General features: G+C 39.6%; 1 protein-coding gene across 1 annotated transcript in view; it reads right to left on the bottom strand.

Annotated features, from left to right (window-relative positions):
• Positions 1-25,247, bottom strand: part of LOC144514075 (leucine-rich repeat and fibronectin type III domain-containing protein 1-like protein) — a 60,945-nt gene that overhangs the window by 34,749 nt on the left and 949 nt on the right. Inside the window, exons 2-6 of the mRNA XM_078245262.1 lie at positions 24,661-24,812; positions 22,582-22,835; positions 22,129-22,372; positions 21,843-22,000; positions 20,357-20,734 (exon numbers count right to left, since the gene is read on the bottom strand). Coding sequence (XP_078101388.1) covers positions 20,357-20,734; positions 21,843-22,000; positions 22,129-22,372; positions 22,582-22,835; positions 24,661-24,812 — 1,186 coding nt within the window. The remainder of the gene's footprint in view (positions 1-20,356; positions 20,735-21,842; positions 22,001-22,128; positions 22,373-22,581; positions 22,836-24,660; positions 24,813-25,247) is intronic.

The following is a 25,247-nucleotide window of genomic DNA, read 5'->3' as shown; positions in this document are numbered from 1 at the left end:
GAAGAGGAATATTGCTTACCGTTCGGTGGGGGAGATTGTTTTTGAGGAAAGTTGTCGTTTGGCCGGTTCAGGCAAGGGAGCCACCGGACCGTCTGATTACCGCGTCCCTCAGACATTTTCGCCGTGAGGCAGCGGTGCTCTTTTGTGACGACAGCTGGTCAGTAGGCTTTGGAGCGGGGCGAGCCCGGGTAACCACGTTGGCCGTTACCGGGGGAACGTTCGGCTTCGACAGGGCATCGAAGCGACTGGAGAGGCTGAGGGCAGGAGGCGATGGAGCCCTACCCGAGGCTCTCTTTCGGCCGTGAACCACTGTAGTCCAGGATGGCCTGATGGTCGGTGTCGAACTAGAAGATGGATGTGGGCAGGTGGATGGGTCCCAGAGCACAGTATCCTGGAAGGCCGCCGAGAGAGTTGTGATTTGGAGTTTTTGATTTTGAGCAACGTCCAGGTAGGCGGTTAACAAGGCATCTTTGTTTTTTAAGTCTTCGGAGAGCCGACGAACTTCTTCCCTAAGGTCAGCAATTTCTTTGTTTGCTTTTTCAAGCAACAAGGAAATATTGTGGGGAGGTGGGGACTCGCCAGGTGTAGATGTAGCCATGGAGCTGGCGTTAGCCTGAAGCTAATGTTTACGAGGTACTCGTAGAAAAGGTGTAGTCCTCCACGCACAGGTACGTAGATTTGCGTAGATGCTGGCTCTTTCTATAGACTAAAGGCTACCAGGGGATTGAAAATAAACAAAAAACTAAGCAAATAGTACAACGTTTTTCTCAATAATAATGCTATTTTCCTCTGTCTGTCTCCTCTCCCTCCACACTCTCAAACTGCGTTAGCTTCCGGTTATACATATATATAGGCTGCTGATATATTTATATATATATATATATATATATATATATATATATATATATAGTAGTTACTTCCTAATTAATAATTAATCACAACTGCTTTTAATTTAATTTTTACGGAAAAAAATTACCATTTTAACCTAGTAGGAATGCATCATGTTTTAATTTGTTGGCTAATTAGGGTTACATGCACTTTTATGTTGCCACTCTCAGACTGATAATAATTTGGAAATAAAAGCTGCACATACTTTACTTCCATCTACAGCACACTCAGCTGACTGACAGTCTCTTTTCCACAATTGGGACAGCTAGCTCAGACTTTGAATTGGGGTGGTGATGGCGCAGTGGATATGACACATGCTTTTGGTGTGGGAGACCTGGGTTTGATTCCCACTATGATACATCAACCATATATAGCAACTGTAAGTTGCTTTGGATAAAAGTGTCAGCTAAATGACATGTAATGCATTGCACTCTCTTAAGTTATTTATTGTAAAACGAAAACAAAAGTCGTTGTACTCTTTTCCAAAGGAACACAAAACAAAAGAGTTGTTGGATCCCCAGACAGCCCATCATCTGCTCAGCAAGCCAGTTCTGGGATAGCACGTACATCATAGCCCCTTTGTTTACAAACATTCAGACTTCTTCATTCATTTTCACCCAGAGAAAACCCATATCTATTTTATTTTTTTATTTTACTGACAGTAATCCTGGACAAAGCCACATATCACCACATAAACATAGGACACAAACACAAGACAAGGATATACAGATACCACTGAGATTGGTAAAGTGCTGATTTCCCAGGGCTGTACTACGAAATAAGTTCAACATGCCCTGGATTTATTTGTTACCCGGCTTCACTAACCCTAACAACTGCGGTCCCAGTTATCAACTAGTTCAATCAACCCAGGGTTTCCCAATCCAGCGGTGCGCGCGTTTACATAAAAGAGGCGGTGTTTGCGCAGCATGACCAATCACAAACATCTATCAGAGCTGCATATTCTACATAAGAAGAACAAACTATAACTCTACATAAATATGAAAAACACAGACACGGTTTTACAGGCAAAACGCAATACAGTCGCTGCTTCCTAAAACAGGAAGAAAAGCTGGCAAAAAAAACGCTGTAAATGCGTAAATTAAAAGACTTATCAATTTCACTTCCCCATCAGTCAGGCACAAGAGCTGACCATGATTACACTTGTGTTTTCCATAAACTGTCGTTGCTTTAGCTTATATTATCAGTTGCAACCCTGGCCGTTGTAAGCGATCGTTGGAGCAAAAATATATATATAAAAACATGATTCAAACCGATGTGCGCATTGGCAACACACGGCTGAAGAAGCCGACTAATAGCCTATAGGCCTACGTAATTCCCTCTGCTGAAAATCTATATAGTTCATAAAAATACCCATCAGGGAATGTTAACGAGGTTGTCGGTCTCTAAATGTTTTAACGTTTATGAGCGCACCTCTCTCTCTCTCTCTCTCTCTCCATGCACCGAGCTCCACCTGATCTTCTAAAAACAGTGACGCCATTATCAATCGAGTATTGGTTGGTATAGGCGCTATAAAAGCAATAGGCGTTGCTTTTACACCGGTTGCGCGTTGAGCTCTAATCTCCAACATAGGTGTTCAGCATAAGCATTGTTACCACGGCGATTGAATCAACAAGTGAGCCACCGTCGTGATACAGAAAACCCTGGGTTGAACCTGAAGTTAACTCGTTACCGCCAAATCTTGCTTCGTAGTACAGGCCTCCGGTGTGTGTCCTCTAAGGTTCAATATAACTCTTGGTGCGTGCATTTGTGCGTGCGTGCTTGCATGTGAGTTTATTCCACCTGCCTCTGTCAGTCTGAATGACTAAGATACGGTGGCTGTGTGTTCAGTAGGTCGGTGATTCAATTTTGTTTTAAATCCCCTTCAGTAGGACCCCTGACAGCAGGTATTCTGTGTGGAACTGAGGCAGGGTCCTCCCTCCCAATGAGGCATCCTCCCTGTATTCCATCCTCCCACCTTACTCTCCTTTGCTCCTTTATTTCATCTTTCTTTTATCTTCCACTCTCCTTTCAACCTGTCCCATCCTTAGCCATCTCCCCATCCTCTCTCCCTCTTTTCATCTTGCCCCTTGCCCTTCCACACTACTTCACTGTTTTCCTTTTGTTTTCCCTGAGTCACTCTTCTTCTAACGACCAACCTTTTTCTCTCTTTCATCTGTCCTCAACTCTAACCTGTAACTCCTCCCCATGTTTCTTGCATTTCGCTCATCATACTTTCCTCCTTGCTTCTCACTCTTCCCTCTGTCCTATTTTCCCCCTCTCTGCCTTGCATCTTAATGATATAAAAATGAATGAATGAAATGAAAATGAATGTATGCACCTCTTTGAAGTTATTGTAAGTCAGTCCAAATAAGAACATCAGGCAAATCCTTAAAATATGTTTATTTAAACGAGGATCAAAGAACACTACACTGAAAGCTATATTTGTCTGCTGGATGTCATTTGGTTAGAAGAGAAGTTCTTGGGGACACAGACATCTAAATGTCAGTCAGCCAGGCATTGACATTAGAAGCAACACTATTAAAATAGTTCATTATCAGAATTGCATGAATGTACAGAAGCCCTAAAAGGCAAGGTGAAAAAAAAAGTTATTTTGGGGATTGTGGCCAAAGGTTTATCTCCTACGTAGGAGATAGTATCTCGTAAGCTAAACTTTGAATTCTGATGTAACGTCTTAGTTTTCTACAAGTATGCCTGTTAAGCAGGTGTATTGATAAAGTATTGGCTTGTTACTCACAAAGGTTTTATTGCACTTTTAGGCTATAACGTTAGTTGTCATATTCACTTCACTGTGGCCCTGTTCGGTAACTGCAACACAGTCTCACTCTCACTCCGGATTTCCACCGGATGCGGAACGTCTGCAAACCGGCTCCGCTGTGGAACGGCTGCGTGCTCCGCCGTCCGTCAATACCCACTAGGTACAGTACACGGCTGTGGCCATGACTGACAGCTGTAGTCACGAGGACCCACAATATCTCGTGAATTCATGTAGAATAGAACCACAAAACCAACAACAGTTTGTTTCCATCCAGAGGAGTAGAGGGGAAACAACTCTGTGCTGTGTTTTCAAGGTGTAGTGCAGGGAAATATGATCCGCCGTGAGCACGGTGTATTTTATTTTGAAAATTAACCAGATTTTTTTTTAGAACATAATCAATGTGAAACAATTAGTAAAATAAGCTTTATTTCTCTCTGTCTACTGTACAATAACAAATTCAAGTACAAAACATTTGGTCTCAACTACTGCCAGAAAACGCTTAGTTATGTTGTAACCTTGGTTCTCTGAGTGAAGAGACTATCTCTCCACCATACATATGGAATAAGTAACAGTGTAACTGTTAGTTATACAGGAGAGAAGACAAGGCAAAACCTTTCAGTGCTCGTTTTTTGCTTGCTTATTTCTTCATTGAAGTTTTCAATAAAATAGTGTTAAAATCTTTTCTTGTCTCGATCTTGTGAGCTGGGTATCTCGTCCCACCTCTAAGTTTCACTGAATAATTACTGTACAGTATTACAGAGAACTAATCAGTTATTGATAACATCTGCCTAAGCCATGAGTGCATGGAGATTAAGGTTGCCATAGGCAGTGAATTGTTTCCACCAACAGGAGCGTTTTGACCCATTAAAGGCTGCAAAACCTACCATCGCGACTATCCAGTAGAAGTAGATAAAAATCTTTCAAACTAACCTTTGTCGATCTGAAATGAAGACAGATTCAGCAACCGCATGGCTCGCAGCTTAAAATGTTTTCAGAAACATGTTTCAGTGAACTATTTTCCTAAAACACTAGATCGTATTCTCAACGAGCCGCCATGACACTGTTGAAATTCTTGAGCCAGGCGTGGAGCATCAACCATGAAAGTATGACGTCGCGACACCACGCTTCAGTCGTGTCGCAAAAATGTATCTGTACCGTGAGATGGCAAAGGAGACTTTTTTGTGTCAGTAACTTACTCCAAAGGCACCTGACCAAGCGTTGGTTTTTGACATGCTAACCGGCAATTTCCACTGGATGCGTAACGGATGCGGATCCGCTCCGGAACGTTGGCGGAGTCTTTAGGTTTCCATTAAAGTCAATGTGTGTATTTCCACTGACTGTGGAACGGCTGTGTTCCGACTGTGGAACGGCTGTGTTCCGACTGTGGAACGGCTGTGTTCCGACTGCGTCCCAGGTCCGGCAGTCCGCAGCCCTCCGGAGCAGATACGCAGAGCTTCTATTTTTGCCATCTTCTATTTTAGCCATCTTCTAACCATAAACAAACTGGGAACTATATTCTCAGAAAGGCTTACTGCAAAGCAAATCACTCTGACCAAGTAGCAGAAGTAGCAGAGCTTCACCTTTCTGAGAATATAGTTCCCAGTTTGTTTACGGTAAGAAGATGGCTGTGTCTCATGATACATTGTTTTTTGTACACGCTGTGACTCTACAAATCACAACATGTAAACAGGAAAATGTTGGCGTTATTTTGTCACTTATTCGAGCAGTAGGCTAGTTGGAACCAGTTACCTGCAGGTTTTTTGCTAGGCTAAGCTACCGGTGGAACCGTCAGACAGCGTTACATCACGCACGGACACAAGAAGGGTATGTATCGACTTATCTAACTCTGAGGGGTTACGGTGAATAAGCTATATATAAGCTATATAAGTCCCAATAAGTCGGCGTGTTCCTTTAACACCCATGGCCAGTACAATATTAAATACATGTTTTACAGAGATTTTTAAGTGGACAGAACATTTTAAAATTCCTAGATTCAGATTGTATTATTACAGTCTTGAAAAAAAAACTGATTTGTTCAGAGTGAGATCCCAAATAAGCCCCTAGGATTTCTGGGTCAGACTATTTAACGTCTGCAGCTAATTATATTGTGCTCTGATACTGTGAGGTAAAATACAGAGCAATAATACAAATCAAACTCTTTAGTATACATATGTTCTGTAGCTTAATCTATAAGGGGTTCAGCCTTACAACAAGAGACAGAGTTGGATAGAGACTGCAAGATGAACAGAGGAAATGGGCTTGATGCAGACAGTACCTATTACCGTAACAGCCAATACTGCAGATCTATGTAACCACACGCGCCATTAAAAAAAATACAAGGATAATACCAGAATGCTGTATACTTATGTGTTGAGGCATGTCTGTTTATTTATAGAGGGAATATTGGATTAGAAGATAGAAGGAAATAAAAGAAGATACTGGAGAAAGAGCTAAGAGGACGAGGGTATGAATAATGGAGGGATCAAGCAAGAGAATGGCAAGGTGGGGGAGAGAAAAGAGAGAGAAAGACAGGCAATCAGAGTGTTATGTTTCAAGTCTATACCAGGAGGAAAATAATGGCTCTTACCATGAAATCCAACACATCCATAACATCAATGTGTCTGTTGTTATCATGTTTCACATTTGTTAAGGGTTCATATGTCTTGTTCTTGATTTATATCAAACATACACACTCACATGCATGATTTGAAAATGATTTTTGGTTCAGAATGTATTCATAAAAAGCTATTAAGGCATGCAAGGTTAAAAGGGTTTTCATGTTGTAGTGACTTCTGATATTTGCCTCTTTCCATTTTCTTTAATATTTAAAGATATGTATTTATTGCACGGCAGACAAATATAAGATATTCACTCCTGGAAACATAAAAAAAGCTGCACTTTTCACAGCTACAGTGCCATTATTTTATCCTTCAGTAACATGTCTTTCCTTAGTAACATCTCTTTAAATTAGGGCTGTTAATATATGAAAAAATGTAATCTAATTAATTACATACTCTTTGATTAATTAATCGAAATTAATCGCATACATAATTAATGGTGCCTGAACCGATACTTTTTTAAGAAAGTAAAAAAAGAAAAGGAAAAAAAAGGGTACTAAACAACAGTTGGTGACATTGTTTATTGCTAAGGCCATATGGTCAAAATTAAATGATTTAATAATAATGTATAACAATAACAATAACTTATTTCACTAGTAAATTGCTGTTGAACGACAAAAACAACAACCAGATAGGAAAAGGACATTTACAATAACTTCAAATGCACCACGAGGCTGTAGTTTACCAGTTTCATTGAACGCACCGTCTGTGTTGTTTCTCCGACGGCAGCTGCAGATTGTTACATACCGGTGTTGAATCCTCTACAGTAAAACACAGTCAAACTTTACACCGTTTAGCGTTAGCCGTCACCATTTTAACCGTGTTTAATCCAGCTACTAGCTAGCAGTAGGCTAACGTTAGCTGCTGTTGAGTATTGTGTTAACTAGCGTCACATGCAACGGGGTTTGTGTTTCCTGTAACGTCTGTTTCAGAGCATCAGAGAGAAGCGCAGACATATCAGTGGCACCAGATTTTCGTCTGTATGCAAACGTCAATATGGAATGGATTAATCTGCGTTAATTTTTTTAATGCGTTATTTTTTCTCAGATTAATTAATCGAAATTAACGCGTTATTTTGACAGCCCTACTTTAAATTGATGACACTGAATTGATTTCATTTCATTTCTAACTCCCTAGATCCTGTCCCTAATCCTAAACATTACCACTTATAACCCTTACCGCACCCGAGTGGATGGAGGATAACAAGATAAGAATTCAATCAGGATAGGGAGTGAATAGTAATCAATGTCAATAACATAACACCCCAAGAGAGAAAAAAGTAACCAAATAATAATAATAAAAAACGTCCTGTATGTACATTTTATATGCACAAGCATTACCCTGAGTCAATTGCAAAGCAAACAGAAATGCTTAATGCTCAGTTAATCTCATCCTGGCTTACTGCTAAACTAAATTGGACTGCAATTCACTCAATATATTGGATTGGCTTTTGCTGATTGGGGATTGGTTAGACTTTTCTTGTTACTATTGATTCTTATCTTAATGTTCTAAGGCTGTTTTTTATATCAAAGTGGCAAACTCAATGTAAGGGCCTAACCCCTCAGTCACATTAGCTACAAGAGACAGCGAAAAAGCGTCAAGAAGTCTATTTTATGGAAATGCTAAGCGATGCAACAAAGCGACTGCCAATCGAGTGAAGGCAGCGTGAGGGCAGCGTGACATATATACGTTGGTTGCTCGAGTCGAAGAAAATCATTCAAGATGGCGGAAACGCTTCATATGTCTGTATATATCTGATATGTTTGGCATTTTATCTCATATATTTTGTTACCCCTATTGAGAAATAAATACTTTTAAATCCAAAAAACATCGTTCTTGACAATACCTCTGAAGTGACTTCAAGTGACTTAAGACATGCTTGAAGGTAGCACCAGAAAATTTCTGTTTACTGTTGCCAAGAAACAGCTAGCTGTCTTTTGTAGCTAATGTGACTGTAGGGTCAAGCAGACCAAAGATTCACGACGAGACAAAACCGTTTTAGAATGCAGAGAAAAGTTGCAGCGGTCTAGACTGGCTCGACTCAAGCCAGCTGACGGTGGCGCCTGTGACTCAGCTGGTCAAGTCGCAGAGGCTGGTTTTAGAACGTAAGGGACGTCACCTGTTTCAACAGCCACTATCGAAGTCAGCTTGAAAAGTTAGCTACAAACTATAGAAATAAAATTAGCCATAATCCATTTTATTTCTATGTTACAAACTGTTAACTGGTCGAAATGGCAAAAATAAAAATGGTTTGTGCCCGCAAGCACGTATGGTTGAGCCATGGGTGTAAATCTGATCTAACAGTAGGGGGGGACAATAAACATAACATTTCTGAAGAGCAATTTTTGAAGGGGACACAAATAATTCAGCCACAATTATACTCGTAGAGGACATGTGTACGGAGATGAAAGCCTTAATATTATCATTAGTGTAGCATGGAGACTGTACCATTATACTTCTTTTCAGTGTTTCTCTTGATTCAATAAAAAAGCTGACTAAATTGACCAAAATATTCTTCTTTAAAACCATTTATTTATTTCTAAGTTGTTTACAATCAAGCCACAAAAATGCCTTAAAACATAATGACTTATTTTGAAAATATTTCCCCATATAAAAGAAATACAATGGTTTTGTACACTTGTTAAATTAGCTGATCATAATGTAAATCAGTGAGCCACTAGTAAAGCTCATCTGCTCACACTGACAGCCACACACCTCCAAAAATATGAACTAAGCTCAACACACTTACCTGAGACTCTACACCTGACTGTCCCAGGTCTCCCTGTTCCTCAGTTCTTTCTGTCTCCTTTGCCTGTGACATAGTGACGTTAGTAGGCTATTTCCATAAGCACCCATTCTTATAAAGATGTTACCAAATTGCCTTGATATGAGGACTTATTGTACTTACTTGGCGTTTTGGTGTACTGAAAAAGGATCTTATGCCTGTTTTTCATTTCTCTGTCATTTTATCTGAGTAATAACAACACAAATCTTTAACGTCAGATGTCTAAATATGAGTTAGTTTCATAGGTTCACCACGCAGTCATATTATAATTATAAAATGATCTTGCGTCCTCCACATAAATATTAGGTTTCGTCTGGACAGAGGATATATATTTAACTGATCAGCCACTTAACTTCATATTCAGCAAAACACAACTGTAGATCTTCAATATTAACCCTAATATCAGTTCACACACATAACATTAGGCTTATCGCCGTGGTAACGTTAGTTGTAGCGGGTGCATTTCTATTCAACAAGCTATTAAATAAGCTAGGTAACGTTACATTATATTACACTAACATAGCGAACTTTTTGTCATGACTAATTCGTTAATTACTCAGCATCATTTCTATTTGAGAAAAGAACAACTTCATCCGATGTTTAATGTGAATAAAACAGCCTTGAACCGCCTACTTACTAATACATTCCTGTCACTACCCGATGTGACTGTGAGTCTAGTGCAGATCCTGATGTACAGCAGGCACCAAACCACTGTGAGGCAATGGAGGGGGGGACTCAAAATGTTTCTAAACTTAAAAAGCATTTTTTGGGGTTTGTATTGTTTTACTACTTACACAGATATTTTAAGTATACATCATTGTGTTATTTACAATACACAGCATTGTTTTAATGATATTTCTAGGGGGGGGGGGGGACCATTAGATGGGGGGGGGGGTCCTGACCCCCCCCTCGACCCCCCCGACCCCCCTGGGATTTACGCCCTTGGGTTGAGCGAGTGAGCTAGAGAAAAAGCCTAAAAGTTGGAAGTTAGAACGAAAATACAAAAAGTTGTCGCTATGGAGATGATACACCATCTTGTTTCATCACATTAGTGGGAACTGGCAGGTTTTAGAATGCAGCAGACCAGAGACTTGCAAGTAGTTGCACGTTTCAACTCGTCTTGTGGCGACTCTTTGTCTGAACTGGGCTTAAGACCTTTAAAACATTTTTAACCATATAGAATGCAAATCTGTTTCACAAAATGTATGACAGTATGATGAAAAATCACAAAATGATATAATTATTATGTATTATATAATTATATCATATTATAAAAAAGAATAATTTGATTATTTTCATAATTAATCAAATGAATGTGACCTGAACTCTGATGAATGGCAGAAACTAGGTAGATGGATTAACCAGTTAAAAAATAACTTATTCTTTTAAGTTCTTGCTACAAGAAGAAGGTTGTATAATCAACACTTTGCCCATTATGAGACTATGAGCTTGAACAACGTGCAATTTGTAGGTTAACAGTTGGAGTTTTTAAATGTCGTCAATGGCTAAATAAATGAAACCATTTTCAAAATATTGCAATTTGACATTACAAACTATAATGTGATCTTACAGCCTCGCACAGCTGCTGTCACATCAGAATTTCTGAGCTCAACAGTACTAGGCAGCTTAAAACAAGGATAAACTGCGATTGAATATTAAGCTTGTGCAAGCACATGATGGAAACTCAATCATTAATGAAACATTTATTTACTCATATTTCATTGAGTGTTGTGGGATGCAATCTATCCACCATCTCTCATCTCTTATCCCTACTTACCATCCAAATCCCCTCTTCTCCTTTTCCCTCATCCTCTCATGCCCCCCTCCCCCCCCGCTCCAGGCTCCTCATCTAACCAACTGCCTCTTTCTTTGCTCCATTTTTGCCTCTTATTCACTACTTTTCTTGCCCTCCCCATCACTCTCCTTCTCTCGCAATGTGTCTTTTTTTAATTACTCTTCCCTCCATCCACGAAGAGCTCAAGGCTGGGTGTGGTGGGGCTAGAGAGGGATGGGAGTAGTGGACTGATGACGAGGGGAAGGAAACTGCCAGGGGGTTTGGGGAGGGGGGCGGGGATGGCGCAGGATAATTAAACATTGATTGGGATGATGATGAGAACGGCAACAAGACACGAAACAGGGAGATTATGGTCGGGAGGCTGACGGCGTTCTGCTGAGCTACGCAAATATCCGGGAGAGGAGAGGAAAGGGAGGCAGAGTGAGGAAGATATGGAGGGAGGGAGAAACTGGGAGGGTAAGACAGCAAGTTAAAAAATAGACAAAGCAGGACGCAAAAGAAACTAAAAAGAGAGTAGAATACACTGAGTAAAGAGAGAGAGAGTTGGAATGAGGCAGCAAAAACAGTAAACAATATATATTTTATATATATATATATATATATATATATATATATATATAAAATAGGAGACGATAAATAGACTTAGGAGAAGAAAGAGAACAAGACTGTAGCCCTTCAAGAGACAAGGAAGAAGAGGTGACTAAAGAGACCATGTCTTCAGTGTCTTTGAACTTAAGCTCTCTGATCTGACTTATTAGTTCTGCATTTTAATTTGCACAAATACAGAAGGTACCAGCGATGCCTGTGTGTGTGTGTGTGTGTGTGTGTGTGTGTGTGTGTGTGTGTGCGCGTGCACACACGTGTTCATGTGTGGACAGTCATTCGTCATTAGGGCCTTGAGCTTATTAGTACGTACGCAGTGAATCATTAAATTAAATAACAATGACCTACAGACGGACTGCTCAGCGCCACCAGTGGGTGTGGAAAATGTGCACACGAGCATGCATGAATGTGATTGGGAAGATCTGTCAGTTTGGTGATGTTGTATGTAATGCTGGTATGAGCCTGAATATCTTCTCTTTGGTGTTGTACACATCAACTATAACGTATACCTTGCAGAGCTTGGTTGATGAAATTCAATATGTAGTGAATTAAAAGAATGTTGGAATGGTTGTTCATTACAAGACTTTCCACTGCAAGTCCACAATTAATAATGGTAATGGTAGAAATATTATCTGTAAGTGTAGTAGTTAGAAATGTAGTTGGAACAGCAGCAGAACCCTAGGATTAAATTGTTGTTTTTTTCAAAAAGCATAATATGAGCACTTTAATGCATTATCCATATCACTCGATTTACCACAGAATGTTTCTGTGATTAGTTTTTTCATCAGAGCCGATTTACCAGTTAAACTGCAGTAGTTGAAAATTGACAGATATTATTTCCGAACTTGAGCTGTAAATACATTTGGCCATAAGGCCTAGTTGTCTAAAAATATATATACATTAAATAATACATAGTAAAAAAGTGCCCCTGTCGATATCAGTAGAGGGGGTTCTTGCTGAACTGTACAACCATCAGCACAATTCTGTCCTGTCAAGCTTCTGTCTTTGTCTTTTTCTCACTTACTTGCATACATGCAGACATTCATCCTTATAGACTAATACAAATATGTAGGTAATACACATTCAGTCAATAGGGTTGTAATATACCTACTCTTACATATCAGAAGCTGTTTTATTTCTCTTTATTGTTTCCTGTGTTGTATAAACTTATTTACCTGAAAGTAGTGAAGCAATCAAATTGTACTAACAATGTGATAGAATGGTGGATCAACTATGATTAATTACAGTCTCACTTATTTTTGTATTGTTATAATAATAAAATACTCTTTTGTTTTTAACTGAACTTAAGGAGTCTAAGATGTTACCAGGTAACCCGTTTGCTTCATTAAAACTAAGAATAAGGTAAATTGAATCATTCGTAATACAAAGGGAACTCCTTGACATTTTCGGTAATGATAAAAGACTGTTCCCTTCTCTTCTGTTTCTATTTGTATGTAACATACATACACTGTAGCTTTTATTGTAAGCATGGTGTTAACAATAGTTTACACATGCAATAGAACTACAGTAGCTTTGTCTGATCTTTGGTGTCTCTTTTCTTTTGCATATTAGCGCACATCCAACCAGAAAACATTTATACAGCAACCTTGTTGATTCTTTTTTTTTTCATTGATTATTTATACTAGACATTATTCTACACGTGTAATTTCTGCTATATTGATTCTGAAGAGAACGGATTCTAGAGGATATAAAACTAGACAATACTTATCCTTTAACCCATTTTCTCTGGCTGTGGTTGAGGAATAGTCAATCACAAATACAACAGGTCTGATGATTGAGTCTGACAAATAATAATACATCAGTGTCAAAGCTTGTTACCATCCATGTAATGACAAGGTATGAAAAGTGAATCTGCATGCACTCATATCCCGTAATGTGCACAGCATTTCTGAGAGGACCTTAAGTAAATAACTGCTTAACAGTCACGAGATCAGCTATCTACTCCTCATGATCTAACTGGTATTAATGCATGTTTCCAGTCGCTATATCCTGAGGCTGCTGTCCTGAGCAGATGTTTTGTGTCTGTGAGTCCATTATCCAAAGAACCACATACCACAGACAACGTAGAGACTGTATAGACAAGAGAGGGAGTTAGATCACAGGCAGTGGTCTGCAGTGTGAAAAAGAAGGTTTACATTGACCTCCGTCTGCCCTTGCGTGGTGAGGAAAATGTGAGGCGAATCAACCTGGACACACAGAAACACAGACACAAACATGCACACATACTCAAAAATCTTGTCCCACATACACTTGACAATGTACTCACTCATGCATGATCCAGACAGACAAAGTGGTGTTTTAGAGAAGAATAGAAAGTGTGGGCTTAAAAGTAGGTTTTGAAGAGATATCTATTTACAGGGTGTGTGTGTGTGTGTGCGTGCCACTTTCACACGGCACTTTCCTAAAGCCAAGAGGCATGTTATCTGTACGCATTTTCAGCTGTCCGCGTGTATGTTTACGCTGTATACATCAGACTGCAGTCTGCAACGTCTTTCTAAAGCCACGTGGCGTGTGGGGGTTGGGTTGAAAAGAAGAAACTACGGTGGCTGACAGGGGCAAACGCCCTGCAACTTCAGAAAACACACACAAATAGACAAAACACAAGCAAATTAAGAAAGCAGTTTAATTTAATATACAGTCTATGGACGGGAGGCATGAGAAGGGAGTTCTCCAGGCTGCTGCCATACCCGACTCTAATAAAAAGGCAGAGCGCTCTCTCCCCGTGGGGTCGAAAATCAAGCTGTTCCACTTAGCTGCTCCCTCTAGAGGTCTGGAGAACTTTTGACCAATCACCGCAACTTTTCCGCACATTTGACCAATAACCTGAAGTTTCCTGTGACTTCAACCAATCACAGCAGTCCCACGTGCAATCTGAGAGCCAATGACCAATCGGGAGTGAGAACGGGTTGATCATTTCCTTGTTTTTGATATGAAGACGAGATGTGTGTGTGTGACTCATTTACCAACAAAACATACAGCGAAAGACCGTGCTAAACGTTTCAGACCGTCCGATACATTTTAACATCAATGTAGACTTTAACGATTTAAAAGTCGCTGAAGTTGCTGCCGTTTCCATCCTGGCTGTTGGCTCTCTGCAGCGGGTGGGGCTACTGCTCCGTACCCCCCGCGACTGACGCTTGCACATACACAAACACACACACAGACACAAACACACAAACAACACACACACGGTGGATGCAGGAGAAAAAGGAGATGAGACGACACGATGACCTAAATTGAGGACCGCTATGCTCGTTATTGTAAGTGCAACGATAAGTTAAAGTCAGTATTATCAAACCGTATGAATGTGTGTCCCAGCCCAGGCCAGGATAGGAAAATAACTAACAATGTAAAGATCAACAAGCCACTGACAGATATGTTCAAATTATTAAATAAAAATAAATAAATTATTATTTTTTAAATCCACCAGCCATTTTCATAATATACCAACATTTACAGCATCCTGAGCCTTTTTGGTAAGGTTACTAGGAAAACTCAGCCCAGAGTAGTTTTATTCTCCCCAAAACAAGTTTCCTTTTTATTTTGAAAGAACTATAAAAAAAAAAAAAAATCCAACTCCTTTGCAACTTTCACTGTCTCCCGCAACTTCATTGCAACAAACATACAAAAGACATCGCAACTTTTATCGCATTTTACAAAAGCTCCCGCGAAATCAGGCATTTTGGGCCGCAACAATCTCAAAAAAGGCCGCGAAATCCTGGAGGGACTGCTTTTTGCATCGCTTCTTTTTTCGGGGTTTGTGTGCTTTTCTTTTTGCATCGTTTTTTATTTGCAGCGCGTTTATGTATTTGGGTGTGTTGTGTGCATTTGCAGAGTGTTTGCTGAATGCTGCACATGTGTCAAATTAATGAAGATGTTTTCTTAATTTGCTTGTGTTTTGTCTATTTGCATGTGTTTTCTTAAGTTGCAGGGCGTTTGCCCCTGTCGGCCACCGTAAGAAACGGTTTGGATTAGGAAAAGAAGAACGGGGTTGAGTTTAGGAAAACAATAAACGTGGAAAGGAAACATCACACGAGGGACTTGAACCCTGCTGACCTGGGTGAAATTCCTGTGTTTTACCCATCTGCCAGCCCAACCAACTTCCTCATGTGGGTTTTCAGCCTTTCATACGTCATAAGTCATTTGAGGCCAAACGGCGTTGATAAACACGCAAAATAGTGAGTATGCGTCTTTATAACACTCAAATCATGGCATATCAATTGGCGTGTCATACATACGCCACTTCATGAGATCAGTCTGAGAAAAAATCCAAACAATACCCAACCCTAGTTCCAAGTTTCAACTTCATTTTTAATCCTCAAATTAATGCTCTGATTGGCAGGTCTCAACACTGCCAAGTCAGATTCCGCTCACATTGCAATATATTGAGCTAGACCACATGCATTAGCCGGTCAAGTCTGCATTATGATTGTGATTCTGCAAACCTTTGATTTGCCCCTGAGTTACAAGTGCATAAAGTAGCCTTTAGGCCCTTTGTATTTGCACTGCAGCTAAAGGTAGTGATTTCCAAACACTGACAAAAGTGTAGTTTTAGGCAAATATAGCTCTGGATTGGGCTGTTAAGCCACAAAGTGCAAGCCGAGCTAATGCCAGACTTGTTTGGTTAGATAATGGGCTATCCCTGGTGATGCCTGCAGTGGAATCTAAGCTATTGATCCTTCTTGACCTCTGACTGATGACAATTCAGTATGTTTAATACAAAATAGCCGCTTGTCCCAGAAGCTCCAGCAGCATAAATAAACATACACACACACACACACACACACACACACACACACACACACACACACACACACACACACACACACTCTCTCTTTAAATTACACTAGGCACCTACTTTACATAACGCATCAAAGACCATTGTGGAAACAGTCTCTCTGTCTGCTTCACATGGAAGGCAAAACATGAATAAAATACTACTTAGTAATATAATAGTGGACTTTGTATTTGTTAAAGTCTTTGCTCACATTTGACAGCTCTCCTTTACATAATCACCATTATGTTGTGTAACTTCAAGGGAAAATGAAAAAATGGAAAAAAAAATCCTTTGCAATCAGGTAATTATTATGTTCCTAATGTAAAGCTGCCAGCACAGTCAGAGTAAAAAGCACATGCACTGTGTATTCTCAAAAGGCCCATTCACTATGCACAACATGCAATAAATAACAGAAATACACCAATAACCACACACAGCAGAGGGAAATGCAATGGGAGATTAGCCAGAGAAAGATAAACAATGATAAATAAGGATAAAGGGGAAAGGGTGAAATAAAAGAAAAAATAAATAAATAAAGACAGATAAAGCGGAAGCTTAACCAAAAGGCCTCATGCTGAGAAGAAACTAGTTATAGATTTATCTCAGTTATCTAGGTAGTAAAATGTTGAGTCAAAATTAAATTATCCAGTGCAAAGTTGTAGAATTTTACCACTTATCTGTTCCACTGTCTGATGGTTCGACCTAGACGTTAACGCACACTGGAATAGGCATTGATTATATTAGTCAGGGGCTTTTGAAGAGCATGTCTCAGACGCAGGGTTAACTAATGCTCTGCCGGCCAAGTAGATACACACATATGCACACAAACGCACACTCACATGCGCTTTGTGCTATAATGCATTGATCGTAAGTAGTCAGGGGGTTTTGAGACTACGTCAGAAAGCCTTCTCTATGTTCGGAGCTCCTCTGAAAATCCCTGGACTATTGGTGCTCTTTCTCAAGTGGAAATGGTTCTAAATTGAGCAGCCTGCTTAAATACAAGTTAAATAAAAAGGACACCAAGGGCAGTGTGTAAATCACAAGTGCTGGAATTTGGATGCCCTGGCTGGAGTAATGTTCTCAGAGAAATCAAGAATTGTAGCAATTATTTAGCAGCAAATTTAGACTGTGCAAGCTCGCCCCTCCTCCCATGTTTCCTTAACTGTCATGACTAACTGACTAACTGTCACTAACCTTCATCCTCTCCTCCAACCATCTTGTCGGTGATTGGCTGGAGTGGTTTGTTGTATTTTGGTACACAGCCTGTGCCCCTAGTGTTTGTTTGACGTTTACGACCCCTATGTTGTCTCCCGAGACCGGGCTTTTTCACAGTGTATTCAGGAGGCAGGCAGCTAGCGGATCAAGGAGAGATGCCTACGATTTGAGATAAACATGAAATTGCACTGAAACCGTGCAGGAACTCATAGTGCAACTTTTAAGATATTATTTTTTTGTAATGCTTAAAATTAAGCAGCTCCATTGTCAGAAATACAACAGCAGAGCAACTGGTGTATCTGTTTAAAGCGCAACCAAACAAACATGCATTGTTTTAATAAAGAACACAGTCAAAAATGATTGCAACCCCTATCTGATTTTACACAGCAGCAGAACACAGTAAAGTTGCTTACCTCACAGAGGTGTCTGTCTTCTGTAGTTATTTATCTAAAAACTCAAAGTGGTTGTTTTTTCTTGTTCCATTATTCCCTTGCAAAAATAATGCCAGTCGTCATTTCATGTAGAAGCATTTTTTGATAAACAGTTAAGTCAGTGCAAACGGCTGTGACATACACAGTGTGGCTACTTCACAATAAAAGCCATCCTATGTTTCACCAGTTGAACATGTTTAAGGTGAAGCAACAGTAGGAATTAACATTTGCATTAAAATTAACTTCATACAGCTCAAACATGTTGTAAAGAGAGCCAACAGTAAACAGTGATGCTGATATAAATGAGATAACATTGGGTTGGATTACACGTATGCATCCTGCATCCATCCATTTTCCTGCAAATCTCTTTTGTTTTGGAAGGCAATCCTAATCGAGCACAGGAATGGCGGACTCAGCCACTGCCAACATAGTAATAATATTTCAATATATTAAAAACTATTACTTGGGTATAGGTAGAGACTAAATGTATGCTTTCAAGTATCCAGACAATCTGCTTGATGACTTCAGGTTCGTAAGATTGACAGCTACCCTCACACCTACACCTGACCAGTAAGTGTATTTCGTACTGCTGTGCCCACTAACTGCAATCTACCTTGACCAGGCAGGTGCAGATGGGAGGTTGCTATGCAAATCGGTTGTCATGCTTAGAATTGTAAGAAGCTGCTTGTCTCCCTTCTTGTTATCTGAACTGTCTGAATAAACAGGTTTCCTCTTTAGCTTACATGTAACATCATAACGACATTCACAGATTAAGATGCGCTGTCTCCATTTCCTGTCAACTGGCATGGATTTGACATATTCTATCACAGGTTCTTCTTTCAAGAATTATTTTCCCTGACAGTCAATTTCAGCTGTTGATTAAGAATAAAAAAGGCCAAGCAGAGCTAAATTGTTTTTTTTAGATTATTCTGCAGGGCAGGGAGGACATTTTTTATTTACTTCACATAAAACAGAGTGATATATTTGGCCATTTCATTTGCACCTGTGGAAAAAAATTAAATAAATTAATAATAATCAGCAGCACTCGTCTATGATAGTATTAAAGCCACCTGTCACGCATAACAAGATCTGGGAGATTTTCCTAACCTGTTGCCATGACAACACCACAACATATGAAAACTCCCCTGAACTGAAAATAAATGTCTTAATAAAGCTTTCCGAGAGATTTAGGCAAAAATGTTGCCAGTGCTTTGGGATTTCGCACAGAGAGAGCATAAGATTCCCCATGACCACCAAGATTTAAAAGAAATCTTAACTGGAACACATAGAAGTGCTTTATGGTAGTTACATCATGTTTTTTATTTTCTCCAGCTAGAGGGCTGCAACAGTCTGACATTAAATATGTTTCATTGGGATGGGAATGAACATCATGACATAAGGAAGCTGATTTGTCATTGTGTGACAAAAACACCAATTTGACCATTCATTCAAGTTCTTTGAGTGTCATGCACAGGTCCACAAAGGTCTAACATGCCCTTACTGTAGTTCTATGATTAACATAATTTGCAATCATTTGGATTTTGTGCATTAAATGAGGCTAATGCCAATGATAATATTAATATTATTCTATGGCTGCAACCACACCACTATCAAGAATAATTACCATATTACCTTAAACTGCTTTTTCAATTTATTGAAATTCTAATGGGTGTACATTTCCATTATATTTAGACTTGGGATGACAGCAAGCTTTATATGCAGTAGCATGTTCTGCCCACAACACAGAAACTGTACCTATTTGTTTTAAAGATCTATTAAATGATTAATTCCTTCTACATTGAAACCTTAACATTTTTATAAAATGTTGTAGCGGTTCGATAGGCACCAACTTAAGGGGTGCCAGTCAGTTAATATGAGAGACATTCAACAAAATGTCCTTGCCAAGATAAACCCAACAAAATATAGAAATGTATCATATATATAGGGCCATCATGTATTAACAGCAATGAAACAATGCTGCAACAAGATCAGCACATCAAAGCAGCAGTGAAGCAAACTGAAAAACAAACATTTTAACAGCCACACTCCTCACATTTGGCCCAGGCCCAGCGAACCCGACAATGGCTGTGTTCCACGACAGACGTCTTTATCATTTCAGTTGATGAGACTTTTACGACTGGATGACTGGCTAATCTCCACTTCTATCATCTATCATCTGCTATCATCCTCATAGCAGCGGCTGATGCCTCCTGATTAACTTGCACACAACTGCACACACACACGCACACACACACACACACACACACACACACACACACACACACACACACACACACACACACTATCAAACACATACAGGCACAGAAATCCTTTTTACTAATACTCCTTAAATAAATCATAGAAGTCACCATTGATACTGTACTGTAGATAGAAAATGAAAATACACAGGCAGACAGATCATAAATTGAAAGTATAGATAGACAGACCTGTAAACGAGTGTGTCATCCCCAGAGCTGTTGTATTGGACCTGGAACATCCTGACTCCAGTTGTAGGAGTCTGACTGCTCCATCTAATGAGGGCAGAGTTTCCTGTCAGTTCCATCAATGAGACCCTCCGGTCTGCCCCTCTGGTCTCGTTGTTAGGCAGTGCAACCTTAGAGGTTAGGATGTCAGATGGGGCAGGGTCAGAGGATGGGTCTCGGCTACGGCTTGTGCTGTTGGCCAGATGGGGTATCGCCGTGACGACTAGTTCCACCCTTCCTGTGGATTCACCTGCTGCGTTAGAGGCAATGCAGGTAAAGTTACCTGCATCTTTCAGGGATGTTACATTGATCTCCAGGCTTCCGTTGGGGAAAACCAAAGTTCTGAAACAAATTGAGATATATCATGAAGTGAATTCAGTAAATCTATCAATACATTAACTGACATGTAAAATGTACGTTTACTGTAAAACGTTCAGGCAGTTGGCATAGTCAGAACTTTATATTAAAATGGGCCAGGACATTTTGCTTCACATCGGTTTCAAAGAAGAAAAGATCAGGGCACATTCACTTCTGGTTGCAAAATGATCCACGATTATTCCATTACTTTCAATTTAAAAGGCAACTCCCTTCTGGTCCACACCTCCCAATTATGTAAGCCCTATCCTCTGTCACCCACACAAGAGCCCATTGCTAATCACTGTTCTCCTTATAAACCCATTTAGTCGCAACTGTACTTTGCTGCCTGCAGCACCTGATGCTGCTGCCAAATTTGATGACCAGCATCCGGTCTCGGACTCTATCCAGAATCAATGCAATGACTGCCAGACTGAGGGGATGTGTTGCTGACTGATTGTGGGCTTCATCCCCATAAGTATAAGCGTTTAACTAAATGGTATTTGCCAAAAATCCAACAATGCTTCATATCCATAGACGTGCCTTTTCTGATCAAAGTATCTAAAGATGCAAACAGAAATGAATTAAAGGGAGGTGGCATTATTTTTCAAAATATTATCAATCATTTTATAACATGTTTATGCAAACTCATAGCTAGAAACCCACATATTAGACAGATATGCCAACTATGTTACCAGATTGAAATGGGAGAAAGGTGACCTCAACAACTACCTTCTAATTGTTGGCCCCACGGTAGTCATGTGCCTACGCCCTACTACTACAGCCAAAACAAAAAAATATGTGAGACACACTTTCTGACTTTCTCACTCTGTTGCAAATTGACACATAGCACTGAGTTGGAACAGTACAGGGATATATATATAAGAGAGGAGCTGTTTAAATATATATACATATATTTAAACAGCTCCTCTCTTGCACCTGCCAACCCAGTTGGCAGGTTTAATTTAATATGGAGCGGTGCTCTCAGAGGACAAGACACCTAAATGAGCACCTTGACTTTGATTTTGAGAAACTGAACAATGGCCTATGGAGAAAAGTAATTAATTGTAGATTAAGCAAGAAAGAATGCCAGTACCTGGAGCCATTAGATATAAGTCGCCCTTCAGGGCTGATCCAGTGGACTTCGGGCTCTGGGTCGCCATTCGCCTTGCACTTCAGGCTGGCAGGTTGGCCTTCCATAGAAACTGTATGAGGAGACTTACGCGTCAGAACTGGTGGGTCACAAATAAACTCCTGAAGGGCAAAAAGGAATAAGGTCATTCAATTATATTATTATGTTATTATTATTTAAATTATTTGAGTTTCAATGTTATGCAACTTTTTTTATTAGCTTCCTGCAAATAAAAAGCTCAAAATGTTACCTCTTCAGGTATTGTCCAGAAGTACTTGGCACTGAGGTCAGGAGGAGAGGCGCATGTCTCGAGGTCATCTTCTCTGGTCAGTCTTCTCAACCACAGAAGTTCACAGTTACAGTGAAGGGGGTTGCCACCAAAACTCAACACCAGAGAGGTGAGGGGGGAGCCTTTAGATTTGGCATAAACTGGGATTCTAAGGAACAACGGGTCTGGGGGAATTTTCTTCAGCTTGTTGGATGTCATGTCTAGCCTGTGAAAAGAGGGGTTAGGAAGACAATGAGAGAAGGGGGAAAAAGAAAGAAATCCATGTTTTCATTAGATCAACAGTATTTTATTCAGTTGACTAGTAAACCAGCATGTGCATATATATATATATATATGTGTGTGTGTGTGTGTGTGTGTGTGTGTGTGTATATATATGTATATGTATACACATTTTCCGCTCATCCATCCATTTACCTAGCCAGCTTGTGTAGGTTGGTGAATACCCCTTGGGGAACATTTTCTATGAGGTTATGATCCATATTTAGGGTATTGACGTTGGTTAGGCGCCCGATTGTGTCCCAGGGTGCCTGGGCAAGGTTGTTGTAGCTGAGGTCAAGATCTTCCAGTGTGGACAGGAAGTCATCAAAGGCATGGGGAGATATGGAGTGGAGCTGGTTGTTGGCAAGGATCAGGTGACGAAGGTTGGTTAGTCCTTTGAAATGGTCATCCTGGTCAGTGAAAAAGCAAAAATGCTGTAAGAAGCATCACAGTTGTGTCATAATTAAGACACTATACACTGTACTGTTATATATATTTTTCTGTCATTGTAGCTCTGTAGTTCAATTATGTGTATCTATTAACCACCCATCCAAACTTAAAGGCCTCCAAGTCTGTTTATCAGTCCAATGATCCATCTGCCTACTCACTTACCGTTTACCATCATTTATCCATACAGCCATCCTATGGAGGAAATATTTATTCATAATTCAAATTGAAAGTCCAAAGAGAAAACGAAAACGAAGCAAGATCAAATTAAAATTTTTATTTGACTACGCTACTAGGAAAAATCTTGCCATAATTAAATTTAAAAAAGAAAAAGGAAACTGTAAAAGCAAAGTTGATATGTAAAATGATTTATCTTTTGAATTTTCCATTTGGATTTAATATTTGGCTTTTCAATTTAACATTTGGCTTTTCCATTTGGATTTAATATTTGGCTTTTCAATTTCAATTTAACATTTGGCTTTTCCATTTGGATTTAATATTTGGCTTTTCAATTTCAATTTCAAGCCAGTGATGCTCACAGACACCGCTGTCAGCTGGAAGTCTCTCAATAGAATCTGGGACAAGTTTATTTCCTGAAATATGGCTCATTTTCCGTTTGAACACATTGTCATCAATATTAACAAGGTTTAAAATGACCCATTTTTCAAATTTGGATATCGTTTCAAAATCGGAAATCAAATGAACGAAAAAGTACACGGGCTGTACAAAAGGCCGTCAATCAGGAGTGATTGTTGTGATGTCGGAGAATAGCGCAGACACAAATCTCACATCGCGCACACCACCCGGAGAAAAAAGTGAGAGAAAGAAAAAGGAGAGGTCGCAGTTTGGACGATGACTACCCGGTTGAGATTGTGTGTGTGTGCGTCCTCGAGATCTGACCACACACAAACACACGTAGCAAAGCTGCCCACACCCATGTTTCTACTGTTGCTTAATTAAATAAAACATCAAAAGAGATAAGTTGTCTCCGTCCATGTTTTAAACAGACACACCTGGGACGAAGTTGGAAACCAGAATCAGCTTTAAATACAGTCCTAATCTAGTCCTCACTAACACGGGCCCAATTATTGTAACAACATGAAAACTTCACTGTTGTTGCATGAAATGTCGTTTGTGTTTAGCCTACATCATCAGTTTCTATCATGTGAAACAAGAGGCCAAGTCAGCCTGATGGCGAAGCTGCAGACAGATGCTCCTCAACAGTGTGCTCTCCAGCAGTCAGTGCCCCCTGCTGTTCATAAGGTGCGTCTGCACCCATTTCGTTTTAGACCCTCCCACCAGCCTTTGAGCCATGCCTCCTCATTTACATTGATTGACATGTGTCAAGTCCAAATGAAAAGCCAATGTTAAATCGAAATTGAAAAGCCAAATGTGAAATTGAAATTGAAAAGCCAAATGTTAAATTGAAATTGAAAAGCCAAATGTTAAATTGAAATTGAAAAGCCAAATGTTAAATTGAAATTGAAAAGCCAAATATTAAATCCAAATGGAAAAGCCAAATGTTAAATTGAAATTGAAAAGCCAAATATTAAATCCAAATGGAAAAGCCAAATGGAAAATTCAAAGATCTACTTTGCTTTTTCAGTTTCTTTTTTCTTTTTTAAATTTAATTATGGCATGATTTTTCCTAGTAGCGTAGTCAAATAATAATATTTTTAATTTGATCTTGCTTTGTTTTCTCTTTGGACTTTCAATTTGAATTCTGAATAAATTATTCATAATAATAAATAATAAATTATCTCCATACCATCCATCCATCAGTCTCACCTTGATCATAGTTAATCTATTAGAGTCTAGGTGGAGTGCTCTCAATCGCCGCAGGTCATTGAAGGCTGAAGGGAGAATTTGACTGATGGTGTTTCTGGACAGGGTCAGATGTAGCAGGCTGGTCATGTTGGCAAAGTCCTTTCTTCGGACAGCTGAGAGTGAGCAGAATAAACACAAAGAGACACTCCATCAACATAGTCTTAAGTGCCCCGATATATTAAATAGATATAGTATTAAAACTAGTAAACAGGAAATACATATGCACTACATAGATTTTTGAGGACAAATGTGTGCATGACCACAGAAAGATGACTCAGGTTTGTACTGCATCTTTTTTATAAAAAATATTTTCTTCTGAGATGGATAGGGAGAATAAGTACAAGATAAGCATTTAAAAAGAAAGTGGTGGTTAATGAAAGGATGTCTGCTTTTCTGATAAACATGCTCCTATGATCACATTTGGTCATATGAAAACCATCGTCTTTTATATTTTGATTGACAAGCACACGCCTAATCAGCCTCTAGCGTTCAGACCCTGTAACCCATGATACCAAAACGTTTTTAATTCATTCCTGTTAAATTAAGTT

Source organism: Sander vitreus, chromosome 3, assembly GCF_031162955.1.
Source record: "Sander vitreus isolate 19-12246 chromosome 3, sanVit1, whole genome shotgun sequence".
Lineage (NCBI taxonomy): Eukaryota > Metazoa > Chordata > Actinopteri > Perciformes > Percidae > Sander > Sander vitreus.
This window is presented reverse-complemented; position numbering and strand designations above follow the sequence as displayed.